This window comes from Archocentrus centrarchus, chromosome 1 (assembly GCF_007364275.1).
Source record: "Archocentrus centrarchus isolate MPI-CPG fArcCen1 chromosome 1, fArcCen1, whole genome shotgun sequence".
Classification (NCBI taxonomy): domain Eukaryota; kingdom Metazoa; phylum Chordata; class Actinopteri; order Cichliformes; family Cichlidae; genus Archocentrus; species Archocentrus centrarchus.
The window spans coordinates 28,460,988-28,488,306 of NC_044346.1; the positions used below are offsets into that span (position 1 = coordinate 28,460,988).

At 38.1% G+C, this 27,319-nt stretch overlaps 1 protein-coding gene across 4 annotated transcripts; it reads left to right on the plus strand.

Moving 5' to 3' along the window:
• gne (glucosamine (UDP-N-acetyl)-2-epimerase/N-acetylmannosamine kinase) lies at positions 1 to 26,724 on the plus strand. 4 transcript variants are annotated; one of them, XM_030737975.1, is made up of 15 exons: positions 19 to 129; positions 16,889 to 16,912; positions 17,021 to 17,092; positions 17,234 to 17,382; positions 18,134 to 18,380; positions 18,890 to 19,097; positions 19,175 to 19,327; positions 19,601 to 19,813; positions 20,502 to 20,589; positions 22,142 to 22,352; positions 23,550 to 23,679; positions 23,761 to 23,982; positions 25,061 to 25,243; positions 25,977 to 26,093; positions 26,483 to 26,724. In XM_030737975.1, the coding sequence occupies exons 1-15, from the start codon at positions 127 to 129 to the stop codon at positions 26,716 to 26,718; spliced, it is 2,256 nt and encodes a 751-aa protein (XP_030593835.1). In that variant the 5' UTR covers positions 19 to 126; the 3' UTR covers positions 26,719 to 26,724. The 4 variants fall into 4 exon arrangements, with proteins under 4 accessions (XP_030593843.1, XP_030593835.1, XP_030593850.1 ...); XM_030737967.1 differs by lacking the exon at positions 19 to 129 and adding an exon at positions 12,511 to 12,647; XM_030737983.1 differs by lacking the exon at positions 16,889 to 16,912 and having other exon boundaries at positions 1 to 129.
• The last annotated feature ends 595 nt before the right edge of the window (positions 26,725 to 27,319 follow it).

Here is a 27,319-nt window from a genome sequence, read left to right on the forward strand (position 1 = left end):
ACCGTGCCCTAGTGTGCACATACGCCTTAAGGCGCTGGTAACCACAGAAACCCAGAAGCAGAATAGAAAGAAGTGTAACCATTGGTGTTTTCAGCGTGAGATGAAGCTAGCGTTTCTGGGAGATTTATGGTAAGTGTTGTTACATGGATTTCCACAGCGGTATGATTTAAATGATGGCTAAAAACAGATGGATAACTTCACCGAACTTTCCTATTATCTTACCAGCTAACGGTAGCTAGCTTTCACTGTTAGGCCACTGGGGACACGGTTTTTCACTTTTGGGGGGATGATTTGGACAAGTTATCTCTCACTCAAACCACGCAGCACCTCGCTGATATTAGTGTGATATTAGTATTAGCTGTTAGCAGTGCTATCAAGTTGTTAGTTTCCAACGGGCTAGCCAGAGGTGGCAAAAGTACTGACATTCTGTACTTAAGTAAAAGTTAAAAAAATACAGGCTAGTCTGAAATGTACTCAAGAAAGTAAAGGTAGCTCTTTGGAGGTCGTTTCTACCAACTATTTTTCTGTAAAGCTAACTGAACCTCATTCTATATTATTGTAATAATATAAAATAATACATGAGAATACAAACGTTATTCCAATCTACATTTCAATTTAAATGAATGCACTCATCTTGAATCTGTTATGTAGGACAAAAGCTGTGAAAGGGAATTTTAAAACAGCTCTAGTTTCTGTGTCCTCAGTAGTAGAGGCTGACTGTGCCTCCACCTAAACACAAACATGAGGATACTCAGGGGTTACAGTGGGATTCAGAAGGTGGAAGAACCCTAAGATCAGCTGTAGTGGCTCTGCATGGGGAGAAGAATCACAACTTTCTATTGTGAGCTCCAAAGATGATGTAACCCAGTATTTCGCAGCTATCTTAGTTGATTTCCATCCGCCTATGCTGACAGCATACAGCAGGGCTCTTCAACTCCAGGCCTCGAGAGCCCCTGTCCTGCAGGTTTTAGATGTGTCTCTGCTTCAACACGCCCGAGTCAAATATAAAAGTCATTAGCAGGACTCTGGAGAACTTGACTGCATACTAAGGAGGTAATTCAGCCATTTGATTCAGGTGTGTTGGATCAGGGACACATCTAAAACCTGCAGGACAGGGGCTCTCGAGGCCTGGAGTTGAAGAGCCCTGTCATACAGGCTGTATAAATGTCGAATTCAGTGAATGAATCTCAGCATCAGGAGCTTTGATTCAAACTCATCTCTGCAACACTGATGTAACCTGTAACTCTGACCATGAACGCAGCCTCTGTGCACCAGTCCAACACAGAGCTTTACTGTAAATACAGTACAGCACACTGACCTGTTTATTACGTACTAAACTGCAGTATTTGGATACAATCTTTGAATATCACAAAGTCAGTATGTCTGTGTAGATTCTCAGTCATCCAGGTCATGGTAGATCTATCATCTATCACAAAGTCAGCATGCTTCAGTTTGTTTTGCAGTCCTTACCTTTAAATCTAACCTCTCTTCTTCCTCTCCTGTCCTTTCTTACATCTTTCTCCATCTCTGAGCGAACTTCTCTCTCTTTGCTCTCCCTGGAAATACAGCAGCTCTTCTTTTAGCTAGCAGACACACTGTGTGACAAACTGCACACACTTTGTGTGTTTGCTGATATTTGTTGAGCATTTAGAAACATTGCATTTCCCTCCCACACTTTACTCCCTTTATGCTCACTTCTCTTCAGTAGCGGTCCTGCGAGCACAACTTATGGACTCGGGCTGGCCCATTGTAACCAATCATTATAGTACTATAAATGATACATAAATTATATGTATTTGTGTATTTAATCCCTTTGTATGCAATAAGCCCTGGTGATGGAGGTTACACCAGTACGATTGTCTTTTATCTGTTATTCCTCCGTTTAGACTCAGATTGTTTGATGTTTGGCGTAAATGCAAACTTTTCTCAGACATGTTAAACCTAAAGTAACAAATCTGTTTTGAAAATGGAAGATGTAGAAAGTACAGATACTTATGTAAAAATATAGGAGGTAAAAGTAAAAAGTAGTCAGAAAAATAAATACTCAAGTAAAGTACATATACCTGAAAAATGTGCTTAAGTACAGTAACAAAGTATTTGTACTTTGTTACTTCCCACCTCTGGGGCTAGCTAATCGTAGCTTAAGTTTCTAGCTAAACCTGGTGTTGTGCCAAAAAGTGATCATCTGCCAAAAATCGATTTCTGGAATTTGCCAGAAAATGACAGCCTGTATTTGAATGGCTGTAAATGACCTGTTGACCTGTAATCTGTGAAACATGTGTCAACATATCTCTCATGAATTATCTCAAGTAATTTTGAGTGACAAACAGCATTTCTGTCTCACGGTAGAAGCTGCAATCATTTTTTGGCAAAATTTTCATTTTTTATCAAGGTAAAAACTGTCAGTGACATTTAAAATGTCTTTTTGAACAGAAATCTGGCTGAGAAGGCTACAAAAAACACAAGAAATATAACATCACAGTTCTATAAAAATATTTTAAGTGGCCAAAAAGCACTGGATTGATTATAATTTAGGTACAATGACACAGACTCCTAAAGATTCTTGCAAAACATGTTATTTTTTCATTTCATATATAAGCCTTTTATAAATCATGCTGACTGCACTCTATTTACCAATATAAGCAAATACATTTCACCTAAAAGCACATAGAAACATCGGCTATCACTTTATGGCAGACGATCACTTTTTGGCACAACAGCGACAGTGATTCGCTTGGACATAAGATAAAAATGCCAGACAAAACTGAGTGGTACTACTGATATTACTGGTAGACTGAATTTTTTTTTTTTTTCCCTTTCAAAGAAGTCAGAAAGCAACCATCTCAATCTTTATTTAGCTGAATTACCGTTTTGTAATTCAGCGTTGTGTGCACCAGTGATCCAACCTCTTCGTCAATCCACACAAAACCTCTCACATTGGCCGTTTTGTAAGTAATGAACAATTTGCCGCACTACCTACTGTGTCACTCCACGCATGCGCATCTTGCATAAACAAACTTTGCAAAGAGAAAACCAACGCCAACTTGTGGCCTGGCATGGGAACTACATCGTTTCCATCGTTTCACGTCATCGTGTAAACGCGGATCGTTTCTCAAACGTCATCGTGTAAATGAAAGGCTGAAACGCATCAAAACGACACCGTTTCCAGTGAAACGGCTTCGTGTAAACAGCACCTTAATAACGACATTAGATGGCAGTGTGGTATTAATAGAAAGATGACAAACCTCTATTTGTCTCAGTTGGAATTCTCATAGTCCATATTTTAGATGTGTGAATGTTACCTATAAGGATTTACAGCATATATAAATAGATATCATAATTTATACTTCACCTTCTGGTAAAATCCACTTTGGTGTTAGCACAGCAAACACATTTGGAAGTGAAGAATAGTGGAAATTGTACCATCCTGATCATTTGCTATTTACCAGGACTTTAAATTTTAAATCCAAGGGTATGACAAAATCAGGCAATTCAAGGCTTAATATACAAGAAAAAAGAAAAATCCATAAGTAAAGAAAAAAAAAGACAAATAGTAGAGCTGCAATAAGAAGTTAATAAGTTATTTCTGCACATTATAAAATAGGTTTGTTTATATAATTACCCAGTGAAGAAGGATGTATGCACAGTTCCTGGATTATTACTTTGTTTGCTCAGAGACAGCATAGTAGGAGTTACTGCATAAACTGCACCCTTTTAGATGACTAGCAGCAGGTCTAAGTCTTCTTTCTTTGAAATGAACATCAGTGCAGTCTTTGGTTCTTTTAAAGACAGACAGCAAAGTAAATATTGTATGCATTTTCCAATAAGTCATGAGAATGTCAGTGCTTTATCTGTCTCAACAATTCACTCTGAAGAACTGTCAACCCAAATCTCTCTTCCAAAAGGTAAATAATGAAAATATAGATTAGACAAGCGCACTTCTGTTGATAACACTATATGAACATGACTCAATATAATGTAACATTGGCTAGTTGGGAGACAATAAATGTATACCATCGTGTTTTTTTTGTCATTGTCTTTGTATGTGCCTTTGTGTGCATCTACACTGAAACAAACTTTGGATACAGTTGATTTAGATTCGTCTGTCAGGAACTGCAGATGTTAAAAATTTCATGCACAAAGAAAAATGGAGACCTCTCTAATGGGCTACTCCATATCCTTGTTGAAACCCTGCATACAAATTTCACACACAGAAATCAGGATGACTGCTCCTTTTAATTATGTTTAATGTAGTTCTTGGTTTAAAGGTCAATCATAATGGATAAAAATGCAAAGATATAGTCACGCAATTTCTGTAATGACATTGCATTTTGTTCTCTTGTGCTGAACTGAGAGTTGGCAGTCAGTATGCTTGATCGTCCACCATAATATCATAATTGCAGTGTTAACGATGTGCAGGCTGATGTTATCGAGTATGCTACTGACTGAGGGAAAAAACAACAATCAAACATCTCGGCTCCACGCCTTCACTACTTTATGGTTTAGTATAGGGTGCTGTGCGTGTGCATTGAAAGTGCCCATACTGTGTGTTAGCATAGCTGCCTAAACAACGTACCTAAAGCTGGAAATGAGTGAACACACTGCGCCAGTGGAAGAAATTCAGACATCGCCAGCCTTGCAGTCTACCGCCTTAGATTTAATTCCGAAGCGAGGACAAGTACAAGTTCAGTCCATTCACTTGTATTAGTTTACAGCACAGATCTGCCATATCCACTATGGCGGACACTGACATGTCACAGCAACAGACCCACCCGCTCAGTGCAGCGCCTAGTTATATATGTCTATGGTTAATGTCCTTTAAGTTAAAGTTGGTATGTTACAATCACTATGTCATAACCTAACAACATTCTCGGAGCTCACCTGTTTGGAGCCTCGGATAGTATGCTGAAACGGGCCACCCCCCATTTTCTTAAGTCTCCCGTATTGAGCGATTGCTTTTGAAAAATTCGCCGAAGTTATCGTGTCAAAAACATTGATTTAAGTCTTATATTTTACTAGCTTTCACTTCTTTTATGAACACATTTTTAAACAATGCAAAATATTGTTTATGACTATCGACAAAATTACAGAAAATATCGAGATTTTTTTGTCACTATCGCACACCCCTAGCAGTAATATAATTGTTCTCTTCTATTTTTTTTTGTTTTCTTTTTTTCCATATAAGTCTCACTAAAATCACAACATAGCTATTGTCTTTAACTCATTTGAACTGTAGTCTTTTCTTTTGTTTTTCTTTTTTTTTGGCAGTTTGTCTATGTGAGCACAGTGTGCATGAGAGAAGCAATGATATGGCTTAATTTAGTTGTGACTGCTGCCTATGCTTTGTGAGAGGTTGTGCTGTACCGGTTGGCATTATACCACTCTGTTACATAGATTAGTCATGTTTTAAAAGCCTGAACTACTAATAAGGTGCTTCAGGCTTTGTAGCAGCAGTATTTCTCTGGGAGAGAATAAATATTTGGTGTGAATTGGTGTTTTTGTAAACATTTTACATGCACAAAAACAAGGAACATTTAAGAACATTGATTTTTACCTTCGTTTCAGACTATTCAAATTTTGAATCTAGAGTATCTGGAAACGTCAGTATGAGTATGTTACAGAATATTAAAGGTTTAGTTGTGCAGAGGCTCAAGGCACTATAAGTAAACTGGAATGCTTTGAAAAGTAAGGCATCTTACACATTTATTGATTAATTCACTTCTTTCTTCCTTCCTTTTCTTTTTCTTTTTTGCACTGCATTTCAATTCCAGTCCATTCAGTATATCTGCGATCATGAAAGCATAAAAGGACGAGAGCACTAACACTAGTTTATTCACGGGGCTTCGACTTATTCTGCAAAGACAATGTAATGATGTGAGCACAGTGTGCTACACTCAGGATTGTTTTACCATGCTTACTAAGGCCAGTAGTATTTCCCTCCATGTCTGCTTTGAAGTCATGATTTGAAGGCCTTCAAGCCTTTTTTTTTCTTTTTTTGGTAACTAATGAATAGTGGATATACAGTATCTGAAATAACAGTTTATGTCATATACTTCAAATTATTCAGTGTTCTATTGCACATGGTCCCTTTTAAAATAAAATTAAAAGTTTAAAGGTTTCTGTAATTTTCAAGTCTGTGACCTTGCCTTTATTTCCCTGAAAAGAAATCATTTGCAAAACTTTAACTCATGCAAATTTACTAAAGCAGGACCCCACAGGTCCCTGAACCGCTTAAATAAACACTGTCCTAACAATGCTAGTGAGCACCAGGATGTTGAGTCAGTCAATATAAAAGTCAAAATGGAGTAGGGCACATCATGTTTATTTCTGTTTTAAGATTAAGCTTAAAACTTTCCTTTTTTGATCAAGCTTATAATAAGGGCTGGATCAGGTGACCCTGAACCACCCCTTAACTATGCTGCTGGGGGGTTCCTATGATGCACTAGTTCTTTTCATTCACCTTCCACAGCCTTTCTTGTGTCAGACTGACGAGGTGTATCTAGGTGTATCTCTTGTGTCAGACTGACGAGAGGGAAGGCTGACACAGCAGTCCCGTCGCCAGATCTCACTCTTAAGGGGGGGCTTATGAAATCCAACAGGGGGGGCACCACTATTATTAGCTTGATTAGTGATCTGGCTTGGGTGGGCGGGCCAGGGCGGGCCCAAGCGTATCAGTGGGCGGGCACGGCCCCCCAGGGCCCGCCCATAGCGACGGGTCTGTGACACAGCTCTGCTGTTATGTTCCTGTGCCTTACAATTAACATCACTGGATTGATAGGAATATATGAAATAAGAGACCCCCCCCACACACACACACACACACACACACACTCAGTACATGTTGACACTGAAGAAATGCTTTTTTTTTTTTAAATTTCAGAATGTATGCAGATGTTAAAAAATCTCTGAAACGTTGTTGCACCTTGTTTTCTTTTAGCAAACTGTTGGTTTTGCAAACTTGGAAGGCCAGTTTCTGTGGTTTTGAAAGTCAAGAGTTTACTACCGTATTTTCCGGAGTATAACTTGCACTTTTTTTCATAGTTTGGCTGGGGGTGCGACCTATACTCCGGAGCGACGTATATGTGACATTTATAACACATGAACCAAAATACTCCAGCCACTTGACATCTCCGTGAACTGCAGCTTTAAGGCAGTCTTGCGTAACCTGTGGGCGCAGTGGATGATGGACGGAGAGCACAGCTTAACGGCAACTGGGAGAATGCGCCACCCAACTTTACTGGAAGTCATTGGATGGATCAAGAAAACATGGGCTTCAGTGACAACCAAACCATCCTGTTGGGATTCAGAAAGGCTGGAATAATTGGAACTGCAGCTGACGACGAGTCTGACTAACGCGACACAGAAGAGGAAGCGGCGCTTCGTCTACGGAGTGTACGGAATTGTTTAGAAGTGACACCGAGGATGAAGAATTCAATGGATTGATGGTTTGGTTAACTTGTTAGTATGTTCTTTATGCTATGGTTATCTGAATAACTGTTAATGTTACGTTAACATACTGAACACGTGTTCGTTGTGCGTCATGTAGCTGAATGTGTTACTTTAGCATAACGTAGGCGTAACCGTGTTCGTCCTGTTCTTTAATCCATTATTATTTTAAATTGCCGTTCAAGATGGAATTTCTGCTCTGGGTCTCGGATTCTATCAACCCCCCCCCCCCCCCCCAAAAAAGTGCGACTTATAGTCCAGTGCGACCTATATATGTTTTTTTCTTCTTTATTGTGCATTTTTTGGCTGGTGCGACCTATACTCCGGAGCGACGTATAGTCCGAAAAATACGGTATTTTTGTTTAATATACAGGTTTCAGTTCCTCAGCTGTTGGCACCTTCCTTGCAAATTTTTAGATTCATAATTGTGTTGAAGAGAAAGAAAGAACCTACACTATATTAAAAGGGGAAAAGATGGGTGCATTTAAAAAAATCAGCCATTGTTTCTTGGTATGTCTTCAGAGATTTGGAGTTGAGTGCACGGTTGTATCTTAGCAGTGTTTTTCATGGGTGACATGGCTTGGTTTTGATCTGTGCTGTTGTGACGTGTGTGTTGTTAAGTATAATTTATTTGATTATTAATATTCACTGAATTTAACATGATTGTACATAATTACACAAGGTAAAGTGAAATGTGTTTAAGTGGCAAGTATGATTTATTTGGAAAAAGGAAGAGTCTTATTTTGAAGAGTTTTCTAACAGGATCGGGTGTTGTCTGTGCTGTTATCTTGTCAGCTGTTGTTTGGTGTTGCTAGTATACGATCATCTGTTCTGTTGTACAACTGTTACCTTGCTCGTCAATAAAAAACGGAACTTTAACCGTTCAGAAAAAAACATCGGAGCGTCCATCATGATTGCAGAAGCCTTCACTGCGTAACATGTGCACAGATATCAAGCCAGATTTCAAAAAGATTTCAAAAAGGATTTAAAATTTTTGTTCTTTACTCCATAGGGCAGCTTTCACCTTCACCTAAATTCATCTTCACTGAGCTTGGGAAATAGACAAGGCAGCATATTTTACATGGTATATTATTTGTAGAGTAAAAAATTAGCTGTAGATGCAGGAACAAACTGTGTTGAAGTGTTCCTGAGCCCATGTGACCAGGGCTGCAACTAAAAAAAAAATTATTTTGGTAGTTAGTCAACAGTTATTTCAATCTTACTCCACCTGTTCAAGCCTGTCCACCAGGTTGTCTCCTCCCACAATTAAAATAATGACCCATAAAAATGCAAGTGTGAAACTAATCAAATGTATTTTTAACATTAATGTGACCATCACAATAAATATGCATATTAAACTGAATGCAATTTTCCTTTTTTAATGAAAATCCGTCCACCGTCTTCCGCTTGTCCTGTTCAGGGTTGTGTGGGAGCCCCCTCACGACGAAAATATAATGTGCAAATAAGTAAATGAAAATGGCCTCTGTCCAAAAGTTCAAACAAGGCTCCAAATTAAATCAAAAAGATTGTTCTGTGCAAAACAACTGAAAATTTTACAGACGATTCAGTTCATGAAGAGGTTTACTATTCAGAAAGAACGCTAAAATGAATGTAAGGGAAAAAAAAATAGACAATGTCACTGCTCCTATTGTCGTTCACTCATTAGTGCGTCACATTGACACCCAGTTAATGTTTGTACAGGAATGTTTCTATTAGTTTACCTGTTGGAAACAAGGTCTCATGGATGATGTTTGCTAACGAGTGAACGACAGTAGGAGCAGTGACATTGTCTATTTTTTTTCCCCTTACATTCACAGCTCCAGGGTGCTGGCATTTTAAACGCTCAGTCTTGCTAAGTGTTTTGCACACAGTGGGGTTTTGATGGTTTTCTCTGTATTATTGTTGCTCTTGAGGCAGCTGTTGTGATTTGGTGCTATTTAAATAAAATTGAATTAAATTGAACTTCTTCATTTAGTCAACTAATAAATTAGTCACCAGGAACAAGTATGATCATCAGGAAGCAGAATACAGTTGCTTTCTTGAGTCGCCTGAGCTACACATGTTTGCAAAGGTTAATAATTAGACTCACTAGCAAATGTGGCCTAATCCTCCTGGTCTGTTAAGAGGTCAGGTTGTGCTCTTTGTTTACGGCTGTCTGACTTTTATTAAATATCTTTAGCTTCAAAGGATCCATAGTGTGCTTCTTCAAAGCAAGAATTGCACACTTTTATACACATAGCACAGCAGTGATGGCTTCTATAATTATTTGGAGAGAGCATCAGTCAGGGCCTAATAGTAAATCACATCTGCTGTTCTGTTGAGATAGGTGAGTTGTGATGCACATATTCAAAGTTTTGTTGTTAAATAATTTGTTACACATAATCACTAATGAATTAATATACTTTCAGCAATATGTGTAAAAAATATATATGATTTCTCTCTTAGTCTGATTCATTTGCTAAAGTAAAAATATATTTGTAAAGTTTATGTTTAAATTCAAAGTCATTATTTGCAGCAGAGGTTATCGTGTCAATATTGTGCTTTTATTGTGTGTGTTTCCCATAATTACTGTGACTCCTGTAATTATTCAAATTTAATTACCTAATGTAATTAGAACTGCAGCTAAATTATTTTAGTAATTAGATATTCTATTGAGTATTCTATCAGTTGATGGAATGTGTGTCTACTGGTTTAGGTGTGTTAGTGAATGAGTATGTTGTTGTAAGCTTTTAAAGGAGCATGTGGTGGCTGCAGTGAAGAAAATCCAGTACATTAGCATTCTCAGAACTGAGGTTTGCCCTGTGCTTTGATGCTGCTGAAAACAGACGTTCTGATGGTGTAGATGTTAATAATTAATGATAATAATAATTCAGTTACCAGAATCCAACCTAACAGCCCGGTCAGTGGCTCAGTTTTACTGGCCTACGACAAAAAAGCTTATTCATTTTAATATTTTTAATTATTAATACAATTTGATGAATATAACATTTTATTTCTATTTTATATTTATTTAAAACCGCAAAATAGTGTTTCTAAAGCCATGAAATAAAAATGGCCCCCTTTAGGCTCACCCGTTTGCTGCAGGTATCGCTGCCATATAATGTACCGTAAGACTGCTGCCGTCAGCCTTCAGCCTAATTTAAAAATCACATCAGACTAAGTTAACGGTTCTGCATACTGTATTTGAACTTCTGTAGGTTTACTTTAGATTTTCGCTGTATAAAATAAGCGGCGGTGGATGGGAACAACTAGAAAGTTCGCTTTACTTCACGTTGGAACTGGTTGATCAGGTGATTTCATGAAGGACTCTCATCAGCTTTTTCCCAGTAAAGGTTGTAATGGCGATTACAGCGCTGCTGTTTTGGACCCTAGAAAAACATTTTCTTTCACTTCACCCAGCTCCCCGTCTCACTGTAACAGTTCCGGTGTTACACCAAATTCTGCGACCCATCATATTCTGCGACCACAGGGGGCGATAGCGTACATCCCTCTGCATGTACGTGCTGAATACGAGCGAGAAGGACACTATTTACTGTACGTAAACTGTGTAAGCACCAAAACAGGAGATTGTAAACCTTACGGAATATTATTTCGTTCGCATTGACGAAGGAAATGCGTTTTTTTTATTTGACATTGAACACAGCTGGACGGACCGTTGCATTGAATGCTTTTATTCTATCGTTTGAAATACATAAACCCACTACTACCCATCCTTCAATAAATTGGTAAACGATAAATAAATGTTTCCAAGCACTTTTTTGGGAAGGGGTTCAAACGATTTATAAGATTTTCTGCCACCCAGCTCAGCTCTCATTCAGCACGTACATGCAGAGGGATGTACGCTATCGCCCCCTGTGGTCGCAGAATATGATGGGTCGCAGAATTTGGTGTAACACCGGCTCCTGTGCTCTTCGCCGTGTGTGTATGTACAGATGTCGTCTCCACGTTAGCCTGCAGGAACATCATCGTCACCTCTGCTGTTGTGATGTCAGTCTTTTTGTTGGAAAACTGGGGTTTACACTGGCGTAATGTTGCATTACTTTTCACACGCAGGTCTATGTTTAGTCGCAAATGTAGGTTAAACACTGACTGGCGCTACATCGTGACGCCTGAGCGCTACGTATTGGTGAGTTAAACGAAGCATCAAAGCAAAAAATTTGCATCGAGGATTTTTTTCTGATAGTTATTTGAGTTATTCGATGAATCTTTGCAGTCCTGAATGTAATTTAAATTAATTTTTTTTGACCATCACCAATAGCAGATTTAGGTTGATAATCACTAAGGAGTTATTGGGGGTATTATGGCACTTTTTTGCCTCTCTTAAATACACCTCTACACTATTTAAGCTTGGATATAGTTTAAATGATTAGAAAATCACCAGCCTCTGTTTTTATTTTAGTTTTACACTGCATGAGCATGCAGATGTTTTTAAACAGTGTTCTGGAAAACTGCACTTAACTATTTTCATGATTTGTCATTCAGTGCTGCACAAAAAGCTTATTATAATATAACGTTTTTTTTTTTTTAATACTTTTGTAATGTGTGCCATGTATTATGTGTTGCCAAAGCGACTTCCATACTTGTCCCATACATTGATTTTGTTATGCTGAGATGTTTGTGCACTCATCCATGGACTCCCTACTTATCAGTGATGTAGCAGGTGCTACAGGTTGTACTTAACTTGTTTCCTTGTAGCTGTGCAAATGTGTATGTCACCTTTGCCTTGTCTAGCGTTAATATTTCCACATTCTCTTTGATTTTATTACAACTTTACAACTTTCTGGTGTTTATGGTTTCATGGGAAAAGCCATACCAATCACCTATGTGGTTTTCCTTTTTTCTACCCCCGGTTAATTGACAGATTAACAGAGAGATACAGTAGGATCCGGGTAGAGATGCTCCCCTTCACTGTGTGTCTGGCACACTCTCAGCGAATCATGAGCATTATTTCAGCTAAACCCTACCCTCGTCTCCCTCAGCTCCTCCCCCAGCTCTATGTCTGTGTCAGGCTACCTCTCTCTTCCTTTCTCTTCTGCCGCTTTCTGGCATGCGTATGTTCTCCCTCCTTTCGATAATACTTCCATGCTAATGGGAAAAATAAATCCTAGGACTGTAAAAATAACAAAGATTGGTTTCTAGTCAAGAATCTACAGAGGTGTGGCATGGATAAGCATCTGGGTTCTGTACACAAAGACCCTCATGTAAGTCAGAATGCCCTTTTTCTCTTTTATCATGCTTCCATTGTTTTAAATCATCTTCTAATCATTCCTTTCTAGCACATTTTGCTATAATCTTGCTTCTTTGCGCTGAGCATCTCCTTCTGTCTCCGATTGCTGTGTCATCTCTACCCCCCACCCTTTCATATCATAATGCTGGCTGCTGATGATGCCTTGTGATGCTTGAGCCGAACTCGCAGTGTGCTGAATAAAATTTAGGGTAAATCACAGGATTTGCTCCTAAATGGTTTAAGAGTATGTGACACAAGAGTAAATGTTGCTTTTACTGCATCATACAGATACGGCTTTCAATGAATTCATGGTTTAAATCTAGGTTGAAAGATAGGGTTCACTACACTGCTGTGCTAGCTGATTGAACTCTAAATATTTATTAAGAGGTTTGTCTTGTCCTGCAGCAGAGCCCTCATGCTAAATGAAAAGAAAGCAGCTTCCGTATGAATTATGAAGTTAACAATAAATGTCAGCTACATTTTTGGAGGCAGTGAGGAAAAGCTACAGAGTGCAACTGAAAACATACTATATTTGAAAGATGGACAGAGCCCGCTGGTCTGAAAGTGAAGTCAGCTTGAACCTCCACTCTTAGCAAAAGGAAGTCAGATTGTATAGAAGCCTATACTGGGAAAACGGTCCTACTTGTTTCATTTGTGACTCCAGTAAACAATTTTTGTGTATGGTTTCAAAGGCTAGTTTCATGTCTCTGTGCTTCAAGACAGGACTACATTATGATTCATTGTTCTTCAGTTTATCAGTCTGATTTAAACCCTGATTGACACGTGGTTTCAAAACACCGGGGTTGCCATCAGTTGTTTGATGCCACATTTTGGATTTAATCAAATTGGTGGCTGCATCTATCTTTTGTATTCCATCTGTGGCTAAAGTACAGAAGATAATTCATCAAAATATTTTATTTCACTTTGTTTTGTTTCCTTTAAACTCACGAGTTTGCAGCTGAGGCGGCATAATAGTAATAACACACTGACCAGGGACCAGTATAAATTTCTCATTGTGCCGTTGATAGGTTCTAGCTGGAGGTATGTTCTGTGGAAGAAATTTTAGCTAAAGCTTCAGAATTTCTTGAAATAAATTAAATAACATTTGAAAAAATAGAGTGTTGGCAACTGGCAAAAGCAATGCTGTTGATTTAAGGCCATTGCTAGCAAGTGATAATTGCTAGCAGTGTCATCTTTACTGAAAAGTTTGTTCAACATAGTAAATGTTTTTTATGTCTTACCATTGTACTCAAATGTAAAGGAAAAGAAATTCCCATTGAATTAAAAATTGGGTTTAAATAATGTAATTGCAGGGGCAAAACTTTTGTTTTTACAACCTCATCACTTAAGTATGAGTATGTGAGCTTAAGTCCTGATTGTATGGACACTGACCAAGCATAAGTTGAGGCAACCAGCTGTAACCATACTTTTATTTTGTGAGACACAGATTACACTTGACAGACAATTCAGAATACACTTGACAGTCTGGAAGTTTTATTCCTTATGCTCTTCTGCAAATTGGTCCTGTTTACCTGTGGTCAGAAATGAGAAGGAATCTCAAGATTCGGTAAGCAGTGCTCAGCTTTTGTCCTTTTCTTTATAGGCATGTCAGTCATGTACACATCAGTTCACACAGGTATGAAATAAATGCGCTTGAACTAACTGGACGCAATGTATTTTTAGGTTTGGTATTTCGAAATACAGGATTATGATGATGTGGCTATTGTTTCCCATGTTATAAACCTTAAGTAGACTCTGCACTACCTACATCTGAAGCACATTATGATAAATGGTAAGGGGGTATGTGCTATGTGTGGCATCCACTCCAGGTATTTTTTTTTCCCCCATAGGTCCCCTTTAAAAAAAAAAGTGAGCCACTAAATGTAGCACTTGAAATCTATTTTGGTGAGTTCATCTAGATTTCTAAGCATACTCATTTTATTAAATTATATCACCCCCCTACCTCTCCGTAAATTGCCACCTTTTTCACATACCCCAATACCAGTGAATAGCTGAACAACATCTGGAACATGCATGGTGGTGTCCGGAAGTATTTCAGTGGGGACCCATTTGACTGTGGCACCACAACACCACAGAAGTAAAAGCAAAGCAACTGAACAGATTGCTGAAGACGACCCAGAGGGAATAATACCAATTAAAACCGCAAGCAGTGATATCGGGCCCTCGCATGCGTGGCGCACGTCGACCCGTGGCGCACGCCGTCCCGTGGCGCACTCGGAGGTTTTTTGAGTGCAATGGTGTACAAAAGGTCTGTAGCAAGTTGAATTCGTTTATGAGAAAATATATCTGTTGCTCTCCACATAGACCCAATGGAGTATTTTGGGGTTGGTCACGGCTGCAGTGTCCAAAATAAGGCATGGGTCTGATTGACTTTTTTGATCACGATGATGTCAAGAATGTTGAAACAAATTTTCATACATTTCAGAGAAACTAATTTTGTGGACGCTGTACAAATTTTCATTTGCTTCTGTAGGGGTGTTCTTGCACCTACAGTCTTGAATCTGTAGTTATGGATTCAGCCTGGGTGTGTACATGAGTGATTACATTTTTAGGCTGATCAGACAAAGCATGTGCGAACAAGTGCACAAACAATTTTGGTGGTGAGGGAGAAAAACGAAGGCCAACTTCAATGGCCTGGTGTGACAAGGCCGTTTAATATTTTGTAAAACTTTCCACAATATTTGATGGGCTACTTGTCTAGATGATGTGGAGCCATTTTGGTCTCACTGGGTAAAATGCCCTAGGAGGAGTTCATTCAAATAGCAGGCATGGAAATGGCAAATATTGACACCTTCAATTGAAGATGGCCGAATTCCTGTAGGGTTTTGAGTATGGGTCCAAGAGACTTTTTTGTTCGTCTTAGGATGTTACATGAGTCTGCAAAAGTTCAGAGCTGTAGATAAAATGTAGCTCTGGGGCTACCCAAAAAACATGCTATTTTATGATATTTTGAGCTGCCACTAGGTGGCGCTCTAACATTTATGGACTTTATGCATATCAATGTGTTCAGGACAGTAATCTAATCAAATCACTGAAGTTTGAGGCAGATTGGGCAATGTGGCCTTGAGTTACAGCCCTTTTTGTCTTCATGGTGAAACATCAAAGTTTGCCATCCCGCCAGGGTCACGCCCTTTGGCAAAAACCCACAGTTTTGAAAACAGTGTAAGCCCAACTCCTTAAGACTTTCCACAGGAAATTTGAGATGGTTCTGCACAACCACCGTAGAGCTGGACCTGAAAGTGTAAAACATGACATTTCCTGCTCCCACTAGGTGGCGCTGCGATTGTCATAAAATATTGCCATATGTATGTGCCATCCTACCTAGAACGTTTGATCCAGATTGGAGTATGAGAGCCAATCAAAATTTGGCTGAAAATTGAATGATCAAATTTCAGGGGGGTATAAGGGCCACGCCCCCTTGTCAAAAACTCACCATTTTTTAAATGTAGATTCCCCTTGGTGTGTAGATGAAACACACCAAATCTGAAGTTGATAACTTCTAAAACCTTTGAGTTATTAGAGAAAGTCTGAAGGGTGCAAATCGCCAAATTTGCATGTTTGAGTCAAAATGGCCGACTTCCTGTTGGGTTTAGAGCATGGCTCCAAGAGGATTTTTTGTGCGTCTGGATATGAAAAAAATAAAAAAATAAACGGAGCAATTACAATAGGGCCTTCGCACATTTCGTGCTCGGGCCCTAAAAAGAGGAGCCACGTCTGTTGCCAAAGGTTCTTCGACATGAACCGAAGAATTACTTTTTTTTGTTCTTGAAGTCTTCCATTCAGTAATAGCTAAAGCTGTACCTTGCATATACTAACAACATAGCATATTACTTTCCATTAGTAATAACATATAGGAAAATAAATCCAGAAGTGCACGTGGCACCAGGACACCTTAGGTCACAGGTCGAAAATAATTTTTTTATCCTAACAGAAGGTCACTGTGAAAGGTTTTCTGATACCAACTAGTAATTAAGACAGAGACATGGGAAAATATAACACACTATGGATTGTGATAATTAATGGATCATACAACAGAAAATACAAGAAATTAATATTTGTATGTCACCATTGCCTTGTCATATAAAGCACTGCCTTACAGCATGTTTCCCATCTCTGAAAGATTCTATTTGCATGTGTTCTTTATGTTAAATACAAGTCATTTTTAGTGTAGTTTTGTTTGTTTTCATGCTTCAGCTTCTGAATATTTGGAAGGCCCAAGTGAGTATGACCTGTGGGTGTTTTCTATATAAAGAAAATAATGCGTAAGATAATGCTTTACAGATTTTTAGCTTCACCTTACCTACACGTTTTGCGTTTCTTTTCCAGGAGCAGTATTATCTAAGAATGCAAAGGAACAAAGAAAATAAACGAGGGAAAAAGATGGAAGAATCAAATCAGGTATGATTGTGTGGAATATTCCTTCAGACCGTAATGAAATAGCAGAGAGGAGCATATTTTCTTGTGCATACTACATAAAAATGAAAATAATGTCTGTGTGTGTCCCTGTGTGCATGTGTTGGTTACACAATTGTGGTATAGTGTAAGAGGAGATTGAGAGTGTGTGTGGCAACTTGCAACAGAGCCGATTACTCAAAGCTGGCACCCATCATGTTTGGGATCAAATCCCACCCAGATGAGTTTGAACTGGAAGTTGTGGTGCTTGGTTCACATCTCATTGATGACTACGGGTAAGATGACCTGACTTTTCCTCTTTATAAAGTTATCCTTACAGTGTTTTTCCACTTGTGTACCTCCAAGAAATTATTACAAAAACCCAGCAGTACTTTGGTTGCACTGTAACCCAAAACATAAATTATAAAAAAATAACTTACATAAAGCCCCACTAATTTCACTGCAGGTTTTAAGTTTGCACTATTTTTGAATACTTGGCATTATTATTTCTTCATGCTATAGCTTGACCTATAGACTTAATGGTTAATTTTTGTTTAAGAGTTTTTCTATTGTTGTTGGGACATTTCCATCAAAACAGAAGAAATCCACTAGGTCCTTGGGTCCTCAGATGTCTGGTGTGCATGAGGACTATTGCTCTCACTCTTGGAGCCAACAATGACGCAGTCTTGGTGGAAGGTGTTGGGCTGGCACTTGTAAACAAGAACACTTTGGGTTCTTTGCTCATGGCCAAAACATTATAACTTTATATTACATTAAGTTTAATTAGCTTGAGTCACTCTCATGGCTAAATAAAAATAACAGACTGTGAGTCAACTGTCCGTTTTGCAGTGAGGTGGCTGTAATTCTTCTTCTTTTTTTTTTTTATTTTTTTTTTTTTGCCTTATAGTTATCTATTTTAAACCTAGAAACAGGCTAAAGCAGAGATATAACATAACAGCTCAGTTTATTAAAACACACACAACTGAAATGCATGTATTACCGTATGGGGCCTGTAATGTTTGGGGCTTTTTTGTTATTTTTTTTCAGGAACACATTTCGGATGATTGAGCAGGATGACTTTGACATTGGCTCAAAGCTCCACACTATTGTGAGAGGAGAGGATGAGGCAGCCATGGTGGAAAGTGTTGGGCTAGCGCTTGTAAAACTCCCTGATGTTCTTCAGAGACTGAACCCGGACATCCTGGTCGTACATGGTGACCGTTTTGATGCTCTTGCTCTAGCGACTGCAGCAGCGCTAATGAATATTAGAATACTTCACCTGGAGGGAGGAGAGGTGAGAAACCTTCTCTGTTGAGCAGAGTCTGCTGCATTAGAGACAAGTATGATACATTTTTTTTTAGCTTCGCTGTCAATGACAGACAATACAGAGCCGTCTGTCTATCAAGTGCTACTCTATTTTGCTACTCTTTTCAAATTTTCCAGAAATTCTGTATGGATGTTTACCGACTCTTTTGAAACTTGGTTGGAGTATTCAGTGTGCAGAGCTCTACAGAATTCTTCAGCCAAATTCCATCGTCTGTCTATCAACTTAAATATAAATGACCACTCCTCGGTCATTTATATTTAAAATCTTTTGAAATTTGGTGCATTTGGCTAAGGCTTTACAACATAGGGGAGATGAATTTTTTGACTATTTATTTTTAATGAATTTTCTAAATTTGTAAAAAATAAAACAGTATCAGCACAGTGATGGTTCGAATATATCACATATTGTACAGTAAAACATTTGCCAGCAGAGCTCTATATCTCTTGTCTTATTCTGTCCCGCGGTAATTTTCCCAGGTTAGTGGTACAATTGATGACTCAATCCGCCATGCCATCAGTAAACTGGCCCATTATCACGCCTGCTGTACACGCATGGCAGAGCAGCACCTTATTGCCATGTGTGAGGACCACTCTCGTATCCTCCTTGCTGGCTGCCCATCATACGATAAGCTGCTGTCATCTCATCACAGAGAGGACTACATGGATATCATCAAAAGCTGGTTAGGTATGCAGAATTCACACGGCAAAAAAAATTGAATGAGAAATTAGTCTGTTTATGTATGTGATGTGTTCATGTTGCAGGTGAGAAGGTACAGGACGGTGACTATATTGTGGCACTTCAGCACCCAGTCACTACGGACATCCAGCACTCTATTAAGATCTATGGGTTGATGCTGGATGCACTGATTTCCTTCAACAAGTTGACCCTCATCCTCTTTCCTAACATTGATGCCGGTTAGCTGCCCTTGTTGGTCACCATAGTTGCAATTTTTACTGTCCTGTTTTCCAAACATTTATACCACGGTAAAAATATGGAAAAAAAGTTGTGACAGAAATAACAAAAGCATGTTTTACTTTGCTGTATAGTAGTGTTTTGTCAAAGTAGAGCTTAGATTAAGTAGAACTAACATTATGCAAAAGCATTTTCAGAGCATTTTATATTTTTTAAAAAGTCATTAGTTTAAAAAAAATCAGTGTTCCTGTCACTTCAACTTCTCATGTAAACAGGAAGTAAGGAGATGGTACGTGTTATGCGAAAGAAGGGCATCGAGCAACACCCTAACTTCCGAGCAGTGAAGCACATTCCTTTCGAGCAGTTTATACAGCTCGTCTCCCATGCCGGCTGCATGATTGGAAACAGCAGCTGTGGGGTGCGAGAGGCTGGGGCTTTCGGCACACCAGTCATTAACCTGGGAACAAGACAAACTGGCAGAGAGACGGGTAGGTGTAACCAAAAACTGCCATAGTTCTGAGTCATGAGCTTACCTCTTACAGAAGATCATTTGTGAAGGCTCACAGGAGCCAAAGAAAGGCACGGGTGGTGCCAAGGTGGTGTTAAAGCTTATCATGAACTGCAAATATAAAAAGTATATTATAAATCCATGTTTTTTTTTTGTTTGTTTGTTTTTATGAAACATGATATTAAGGAGAACAGATGAAAACAGAGTTTCAGGAGGAATGGTTTTCCCATCATAAGGAAACCATGCATCTGCACTGTCTACAAGCAGCCAGGCTGTCCTTGAGCATCTCAAAACACCCAGTTCCAATAGTAGATAATTGGGTCATTATATTCCTACTGAGACTGACTTTTTTTTTTTTTAAATAACTCAGTAATTGCATATGTTTAGTATGTGTGATATCACTGAGATCAAGTTTCTTTTGCTGGGATTAAGCAGCAAAAGATTTAGCAAGAGACGGCAGAAATGTCATTAGTCTTTTCATAAAGGCAGTTTACTGCCTGACACAAGTTATCGTCCTGAATAGTGGAGGGTTGTGGTTGCTGGTGGACAAAATAGTACAAAAGTATCAAGGTTACTTTCCTTGTACTAGCAATTCATACTATTTTGATAAATTGATCTGCCTAAGGTTGTTTTTCTTATTAACTTGATGGCATTTCTTTTCGTGCCAGGTGAAAATGTTCTACATGTCAGAGATGCTGACACTCACAATAAAATCTACCATGCTCTGGAGCTACAGTTTGGAAAGAGATACCCCTGGTATGACCAATGCATTACCTTCTGTGTCTCTGGGTCTTTGTCAGACGGTTTAAGTTTTTCTGATATATTTTTTCATCTGAGCACTCACTTTTGGTTTTGATGATTTTTGCTCATTGTGAGGACAGCATCTAAATGTTTTCTCATCGTAGCATCTCTCATTACTTTCCAACATTTGCATTTAGTTTTATTTACTGAGTCTTCTTTTGATAACAGAAGTGCTTTAAATGTCTTGCATCACAGTATCGGTTGAAATGAAGTCCTGTTGAACATGATTTTAACAGTGTATTTATGACAGATGGACAGGTGTGTCTTTCCCAGTTGGGGCAATCAAGTTGTAGAGCCAGCTTTTTAAATTGTTTTTAATCCTCTTTGCTTAATAGTCATGTATTTGTATATTTCTCAAATGAGTCAGACAGTACTTGTTAAGCTTTTGAATGGTACTGTATAGTTATACATTCCTATCCTGACTTCCCTGCTGAACAGTGTTGTATTTATTAAAGGCCGGAGACTATTACGAATATCAGGAAGTATATACTACAGTAGTGGTTCCCAAAGTGTGGGTCACAGCCCACTGCAGGGAGGCCGCAGTAATAACAGAAATTCAGTTTGAAATTACTCATAAGTATGTACAGTTACATATTTAGATAAAGGTATTTATTTATATAAAAACTGAATTAAAACTGGTGGTTAGTGTATATTACTCATTACTCTGACCTAAACTTACTGTTCTTGTATTGAAGTTTGTGTCCCAGTGGTAAGGAGGTCACTTAATGGCATTAGCACTTTTCTTATGACTGGGTAGTATTAGCAGTTTATAGCCAGCATCACTTTCTCTTGTATTTTGATGAGAGTGAAGACAGGCTTCTAGCCAGGAAAATTTCATAGGCCAGCACTATCCAACGATCAGGGGGTTCCATGGGATTTTCTGGTTTTTAAGTGTGCTGCAGCACTCTTGACTTTGAGAACCACTGTACTACAGTATGCTTTATATAACATGTTCTATATAATTGACAGTGGACACATGAATTAATATCACATACACCAGTGAGTATAAATATTAACATTTTTGTGTAAAGTTTTACGAAGAAGTCAGCTATGTTAATTTGGCAGACTGAATCTGTATGGCAGATTTTCCAAATTACCCTTAAAAATACCATCATCGGGGCGCCTGGGTGGCTTAATGGTGAAGCCGGCGACCACATACATGTGTGGGTGGCGCGGGTTCGAGTCCCGGCCCGTCACCAATTTGCCCGCGTCTTCCCCTGTATCTTTCCCCCATTTCCTGTCTCTCTCCACTGCCGATAAAAGCCGCTCTGGCCAAAAATGCAAAAAAATAAAAATAAAAAAAAATACCATCATCACAGAATCACTGACAGAAATTTAAAAAAAAAATGGGTTGAGAAAAGGAATTAAAAAATGTTTGTAATAATGGATCAGACTGAGCTGTACTTACGGTCATGATATTTGCCAATTAGTATTATGATGCAAAAGGTTTGTGGCAGTCTCACAAACACAAATATTTTTCTATCTTTTTTTTGTTTGTTTAAATCAGCTCTAAGATTTATGGTGATGGCAACGCAGTGCCTCGTATTCTCAAGTTTCTGCATTCTATTGACCTGGATGAGCCCCTCCAAAAGACCTTCTGTTTTCCCCCTGTGAAAGATCCGATCTCCCAGGACATTGATCATATCCTGGAGACCCAGAGTGCTTTGGCTATTGACCTGGGAGGGACCAACCTCAGAGTGGCTATCGTCTGCATGAGAGTAGGCTGCCTGGATACTGAACTTCAAATGTTAATTTTTACTTATCAGTTTTTCCATTTCATAAAGCTTTTATCTGTTAGGTTGCACTGCTCACTTTGGCAGTGTTTTTCAGTGGCTGTCAGTAACCCTTTAAAAACTTAAGGTTTTTATTTCACAGCTGCAATTCCAAAAATGTTGGGACAATTTGCAAAATGTAAATAAAAACAGAATAATAATAATGATTTGCAAACGTCATAAACCCATATTTTATTTATCAAACATAGAAAACATATCAAATGTTTACACTGAGAAAATGGACCATGTTAGGAGAAAAAAAAAAAAGACTTGAATTTGATGACGGCAGAGCAATTTCTGGAAGTGTTCCTGAGCATGCTGTGATTTCCATGACAGAATCATGCCTGTTTTTAATGCATTGCCGCCTGAAGGGCCAAAGATCAGAAGCATCTAATGCTGATTTTTGGCCTTGTCCCTTGCACACAGATTTCTCCAGATTCTCTGAATCTTCTGGAGGTATTATGTACTGTAGATGAGCTATTCAAAGTCTTCACAGTTTTATGTTAAGGAACATTATTCTGAAATAATTCCACAATTTGTAGATGCAGGTTTTTGCACATTAGTGAACGACTGCCCACCTTCGGGCGGGGGGCTTTTTTTTTTTTTTTTTTTTTTTAAATGCCCAATCATGCTGCTAAACTGTTGCCAATTCACCTAATTATTTGCAAAATTTTCCACCAGAGGTTTTTCTGGCTATTTTTCCAGTCTTTTAGTACACCAGGATGGATCTTAGAGGTGTGTTGCTGCCATCAAATTCAAAATGAGCAAATATTTTCATGAAATAAAATCTCAGTTCAAATATTTGATATGTTTTCTGTTATATTGTGAACAAAATGTGGGTTTGTGAGATTTGCAATTTGCTGCATTCTGTTTTTATTTCAATTTTACACAGTATCCCAACTTTTTTTTTTTTTTTTTTTGGAATTGTGGTTGTAATTATAACTTGTCTCTCACTAGTAACCATAAACAAACCCTCAGTTTTTGCAGTCAATTTATTTGTGGCAAAACATTGCATTAATCTTCTCTTCCTATAACTCCTTTTGTTGTATGTGATGATAAAGTCCTATCAAAATTTTCATGCTTTTTAATTTTTGCTGTATGTGTTGGGTTTTTTTTGTTTTTTTTTTATAACTTGTTTTTTAGGGCAAGATAGTGAAGAAATACTGTCAGCCCAATCCAAAGACTTTCGAGGCCAGGATGGATCTCATGTTAGAGATGTGCAAAGAAGCTATGCGGGATGCTGTGGACTATAACTGTAGAGTACTTGGTGCTGGTATGAAAACACACACACACACACACACACACTACTCAGTGGGGGAGGGGACATCTTTCAGATTTAACTTCTGTTCTTTAGGTGTGTCCACTGGGGGACGTGTAAACCCGCAAGATGGTGTGGTCCTACACTCCACAAAAGTAATCCAGGAGTGGTCTTCTGTGGACCTGAGAACACCCATATCAGATGCCCTGCACCTGCCTGTCTGGGTTGACAATGACGGCAACTGTGCTGCATTGGCCGAGAAGAAGTTTGGTCATGGCAAGGGAGTGGAAAACTTTGTCACTGTCATCACAGGAACAGGTAAAAACCAGATAAATATTTTATTTTATTAACTATACATTATATTCAGTACGAACACCATCATTGATTTCATATTTCTGAACACATTTTTTTCTTTTCTTTTTTTTTTGACATAATTCTTAGTCAATAGAAAAAGGAAAAATGGATAAGCAGTTAAACAATGGATGGATGGAATTTAATCTGTTTAGATGATTATAGATTTTCAGAAAGGTTTATACCTGTTAATATAAAAGCTTAAAACATTATAAAATGAAAACAAATCCCCATTTTAGCTCTGCTGTCGACGACGGTCAGCGTAGCTTAGCTGATACTGAGCTGTCTGTCATCTGTCAACTTTTTTTTCTTTATCATTTTTCAAACTTTTCCAGAAATACTATACATTGATGTTTACCTTTAATCCCTGTTCCTCCCTTATTCCTCATCTGACTCTTTTGAAACTTGGTATGAGTATTCAATGTGCAAAGCTCTACAAAATGCTTAATTTTTTATTTTCAGGGTTTTTTTTGTTTTCTTTTGTTTTCTTTTACACATTTTTTACATTCTGAAGATAAACAGTACATTCAGAGACTACTTCTTCCTTATTTATTGGCTGAATCTTTTGAAACTTATTGCAAGGATTCATTGGGCAAATCTATGCAAAATAATGCAGATGAATTTCTGATTTTTCGCTTTTATTTTTTTTACAAATTTTCACATTTTTCAAGAAATACTCTAGCTTTAACTCCTCCCTCACTTTGTTGGCCAATTTTTCTGAAACTTGGTATGAGTATTTATTAGACAAGGGTCAGTTTTTGACTTTTTTTTTTTTAACAAATTTTTTTGATATTTGTAAAAAAAAAAAATAAATAAATAAAAAAAAGTATCAGCTCAATGATGGTTGGCCTACAGCCAAATTACTTTCTGTTCCAGTATATCACATATTGTAGGCCAACAGTTCTTTTTTTCATTTGAAACAAACTATGATGATGATTTATAGCCTTTATTAAAGCCTGTATTAATGTTATTTATTGGCTTAAGTTGAATTGGCTGGTTATTTGGTTTGAAAGCTTCAGGAAGTAAACCTCTTGACTCTGTTTAGGTATTGGAGGAGGAATTATCCATCACAATGAGTTGGTCCACGGCAGTACCTTCTGTGCTGCTGAGCTGGGTCACATCATGGTTTCACTGGAGGGCCCAGAGTGTACATGTGGCAGCCGTGGCTGCATAGAGGCCTATGCATCTGGGATGGCTCTTCAGAGAGAGGCCAAAAAGCTACATGACGGTGAGTGATTGTTTCTCCATGCAAAAATATAAACATGACATAAATAATACATTATGAAGGAGCTAATCTTTGACAAATGTTCTTACTGCATGAGTAACCACAGGTGTTAATTGCAAACTGTCAGGATCACCTCTGGTGAAATGAGGGAAATGAAGGGCATCTTCCAGTCTTCTCTTCCAGCTGTCACCAATGACAGACTACTTTATCTGACGTGTGAATCTATTGAAAGAAGGTGCCAACAGAATTATTGTGCAATAGTAGTGACAGCAATATATCCAGTGACACAGCATAAGGCAAATGTAAGCACAAAAGTAGCCCAGGAGGTACTTTCTCTGGAAATTTTAAGAAAAAAAAAAGACTATTTAACGCTTTAGTTTAACAATAACTGAAGTAACTTAATCATGTAACTCTTCATCAATCTGTACAATATTGTAACAAAAGTGAAAAGGTTTCTACCTGGGATGTTGTATCTTGGGCCAGTGAAATATTATAGCCAAATATGTCAGAATTTTGAAGAATGCTTGTAGTCACTACTGGAGTCAGATATTTTATGCTGCTGTGTCTGCTTCTCATCATCTGGTAAACAGCGAGGCTGGAATTATCTATAAAAAACTGTAAGCTGTGTAATGCTGGTTCCTGTCAGTCTCTTGTGCTGTGAAGTCAGTTTCATTTCATTAACTGCTATTTATGTTCATACAGCTGACCTATGTGGTGGTGTTTTTGTTTTTCTCAGAGGACCAGTTGAAGGTGGAGGGGATGGATATGAAGATCTCGGAGTCAGTCACTGCTAAACATCTTATTGATGCAGCCAGAATGGGAAACTCCAAAGCTGCTGCTATTCTGAACAAAGGTTAGATCAAAGGGCACAAAAACACAAGATTCAGTCAAAGAAAATCAAACTTCAGAATGCATTTTGTTTGAGTATAGTGGGTATAGTAGCTTACATTAACAGGAGGTAATATTTAAGAGTTGTTCTATGGGGTAACACAGACATCTGTTACCATGATAATTATCTCCCCTTTTGTTTTTATAAAAGTATAAAACATCAGCAGCCTCAAAATCTGGTAAACAGATAGAAGTAGTTGACCTGTCATTTTGGTCTGAACTGAAATACATCACAATATGACAATAATATATATTTAAACTGTCATAATTTAGAAGATGAATTAAATACCAATGAAATAAAGAGAGATTTTTTTTCAAAAATATAACTTTGCTATGTTTCCTTACTCTTTGCAGCCACCACAGCACTAGGTGTGGGCATCATCAACATCCTGCACACAGTCAACCCTTCACAGGTGGTTCTGTCTGGAGTCTTGGCCTCTTACTACCAGGTCCCAGTACAGCATGTCATCTCGCAGAGAGCTCTCCTCTCTGTCCGAAACATCAAGGTTGTAACATCAGACTTGGAAGAACCTGCTTTACTTGGAGCAGCCAGCATGGTGTTAGACTATGCAACCAGAAGGATATATTGAAGTATAAAGTGAAAATTTTATATATATATATATATATATATATATATATATATATAAATTTTATTTTATTTTTTTTTTTTTGTTGATTGGTGACCTAAATATTCGCACTTTTGTGTCATCCACATACATACGAGCACTACCAAACCTGTTTGGTAGATTGGAACCTGGAAACATGCATGAAGTGGGTCCATTGCACAGACCAGAAATCCCACCTCTCTTTTGTACAGTGCCTATAATATAATCAAGGTTTAATAAATCTCTAAAGGTTTTAAGAATTTGCTTTTGGGTAAAGTACAAGTGCAAATTTATGCCAAAATTACTTGTACAAGCTTGCACCATTGTGTTGTGCTTGTGATGTGGGTGGATGGAAATGTTTGTCATTATAGAAACTTCATTTCAGATATGACCAAATCATTGCTGAAAATGCTTCTGTAGCATTTTTTTCTATTCTAGCTAATTAATTTTTTAGTTTTCTATAAATCCTGTATGACTGTTTCATTTTCAGTTGTATCTCTCTTTGAGATAAGGGTGCTGTCCCAGTTATGTTCATTTCTGTGTTTTGTTATTGATTTAAATCATTTAAAGTGGTGTTCTATAACTG

Coding starts and splice junctions, on each gene's coding strand:
- gne (XM_030737967.1), top strand. CDS start 12,609: ATGGATAAGCATCTGGGTTCTGTACACAAAGACCCTCAT. Junction 16,913..17,020: donor TGAATATTTGGAAGGCCCAA/GTGAGTATGACC, acceptor TTTCTTTTCCAG/GAGCAGTATTATCTAAGAAT. Junction 17,383..18,133: donor CATCTCATTGATGACTACGG/GTAAGATGACCT, acceptor ATTTTTTTTCAG/GAACACATTTCGGATGATTG.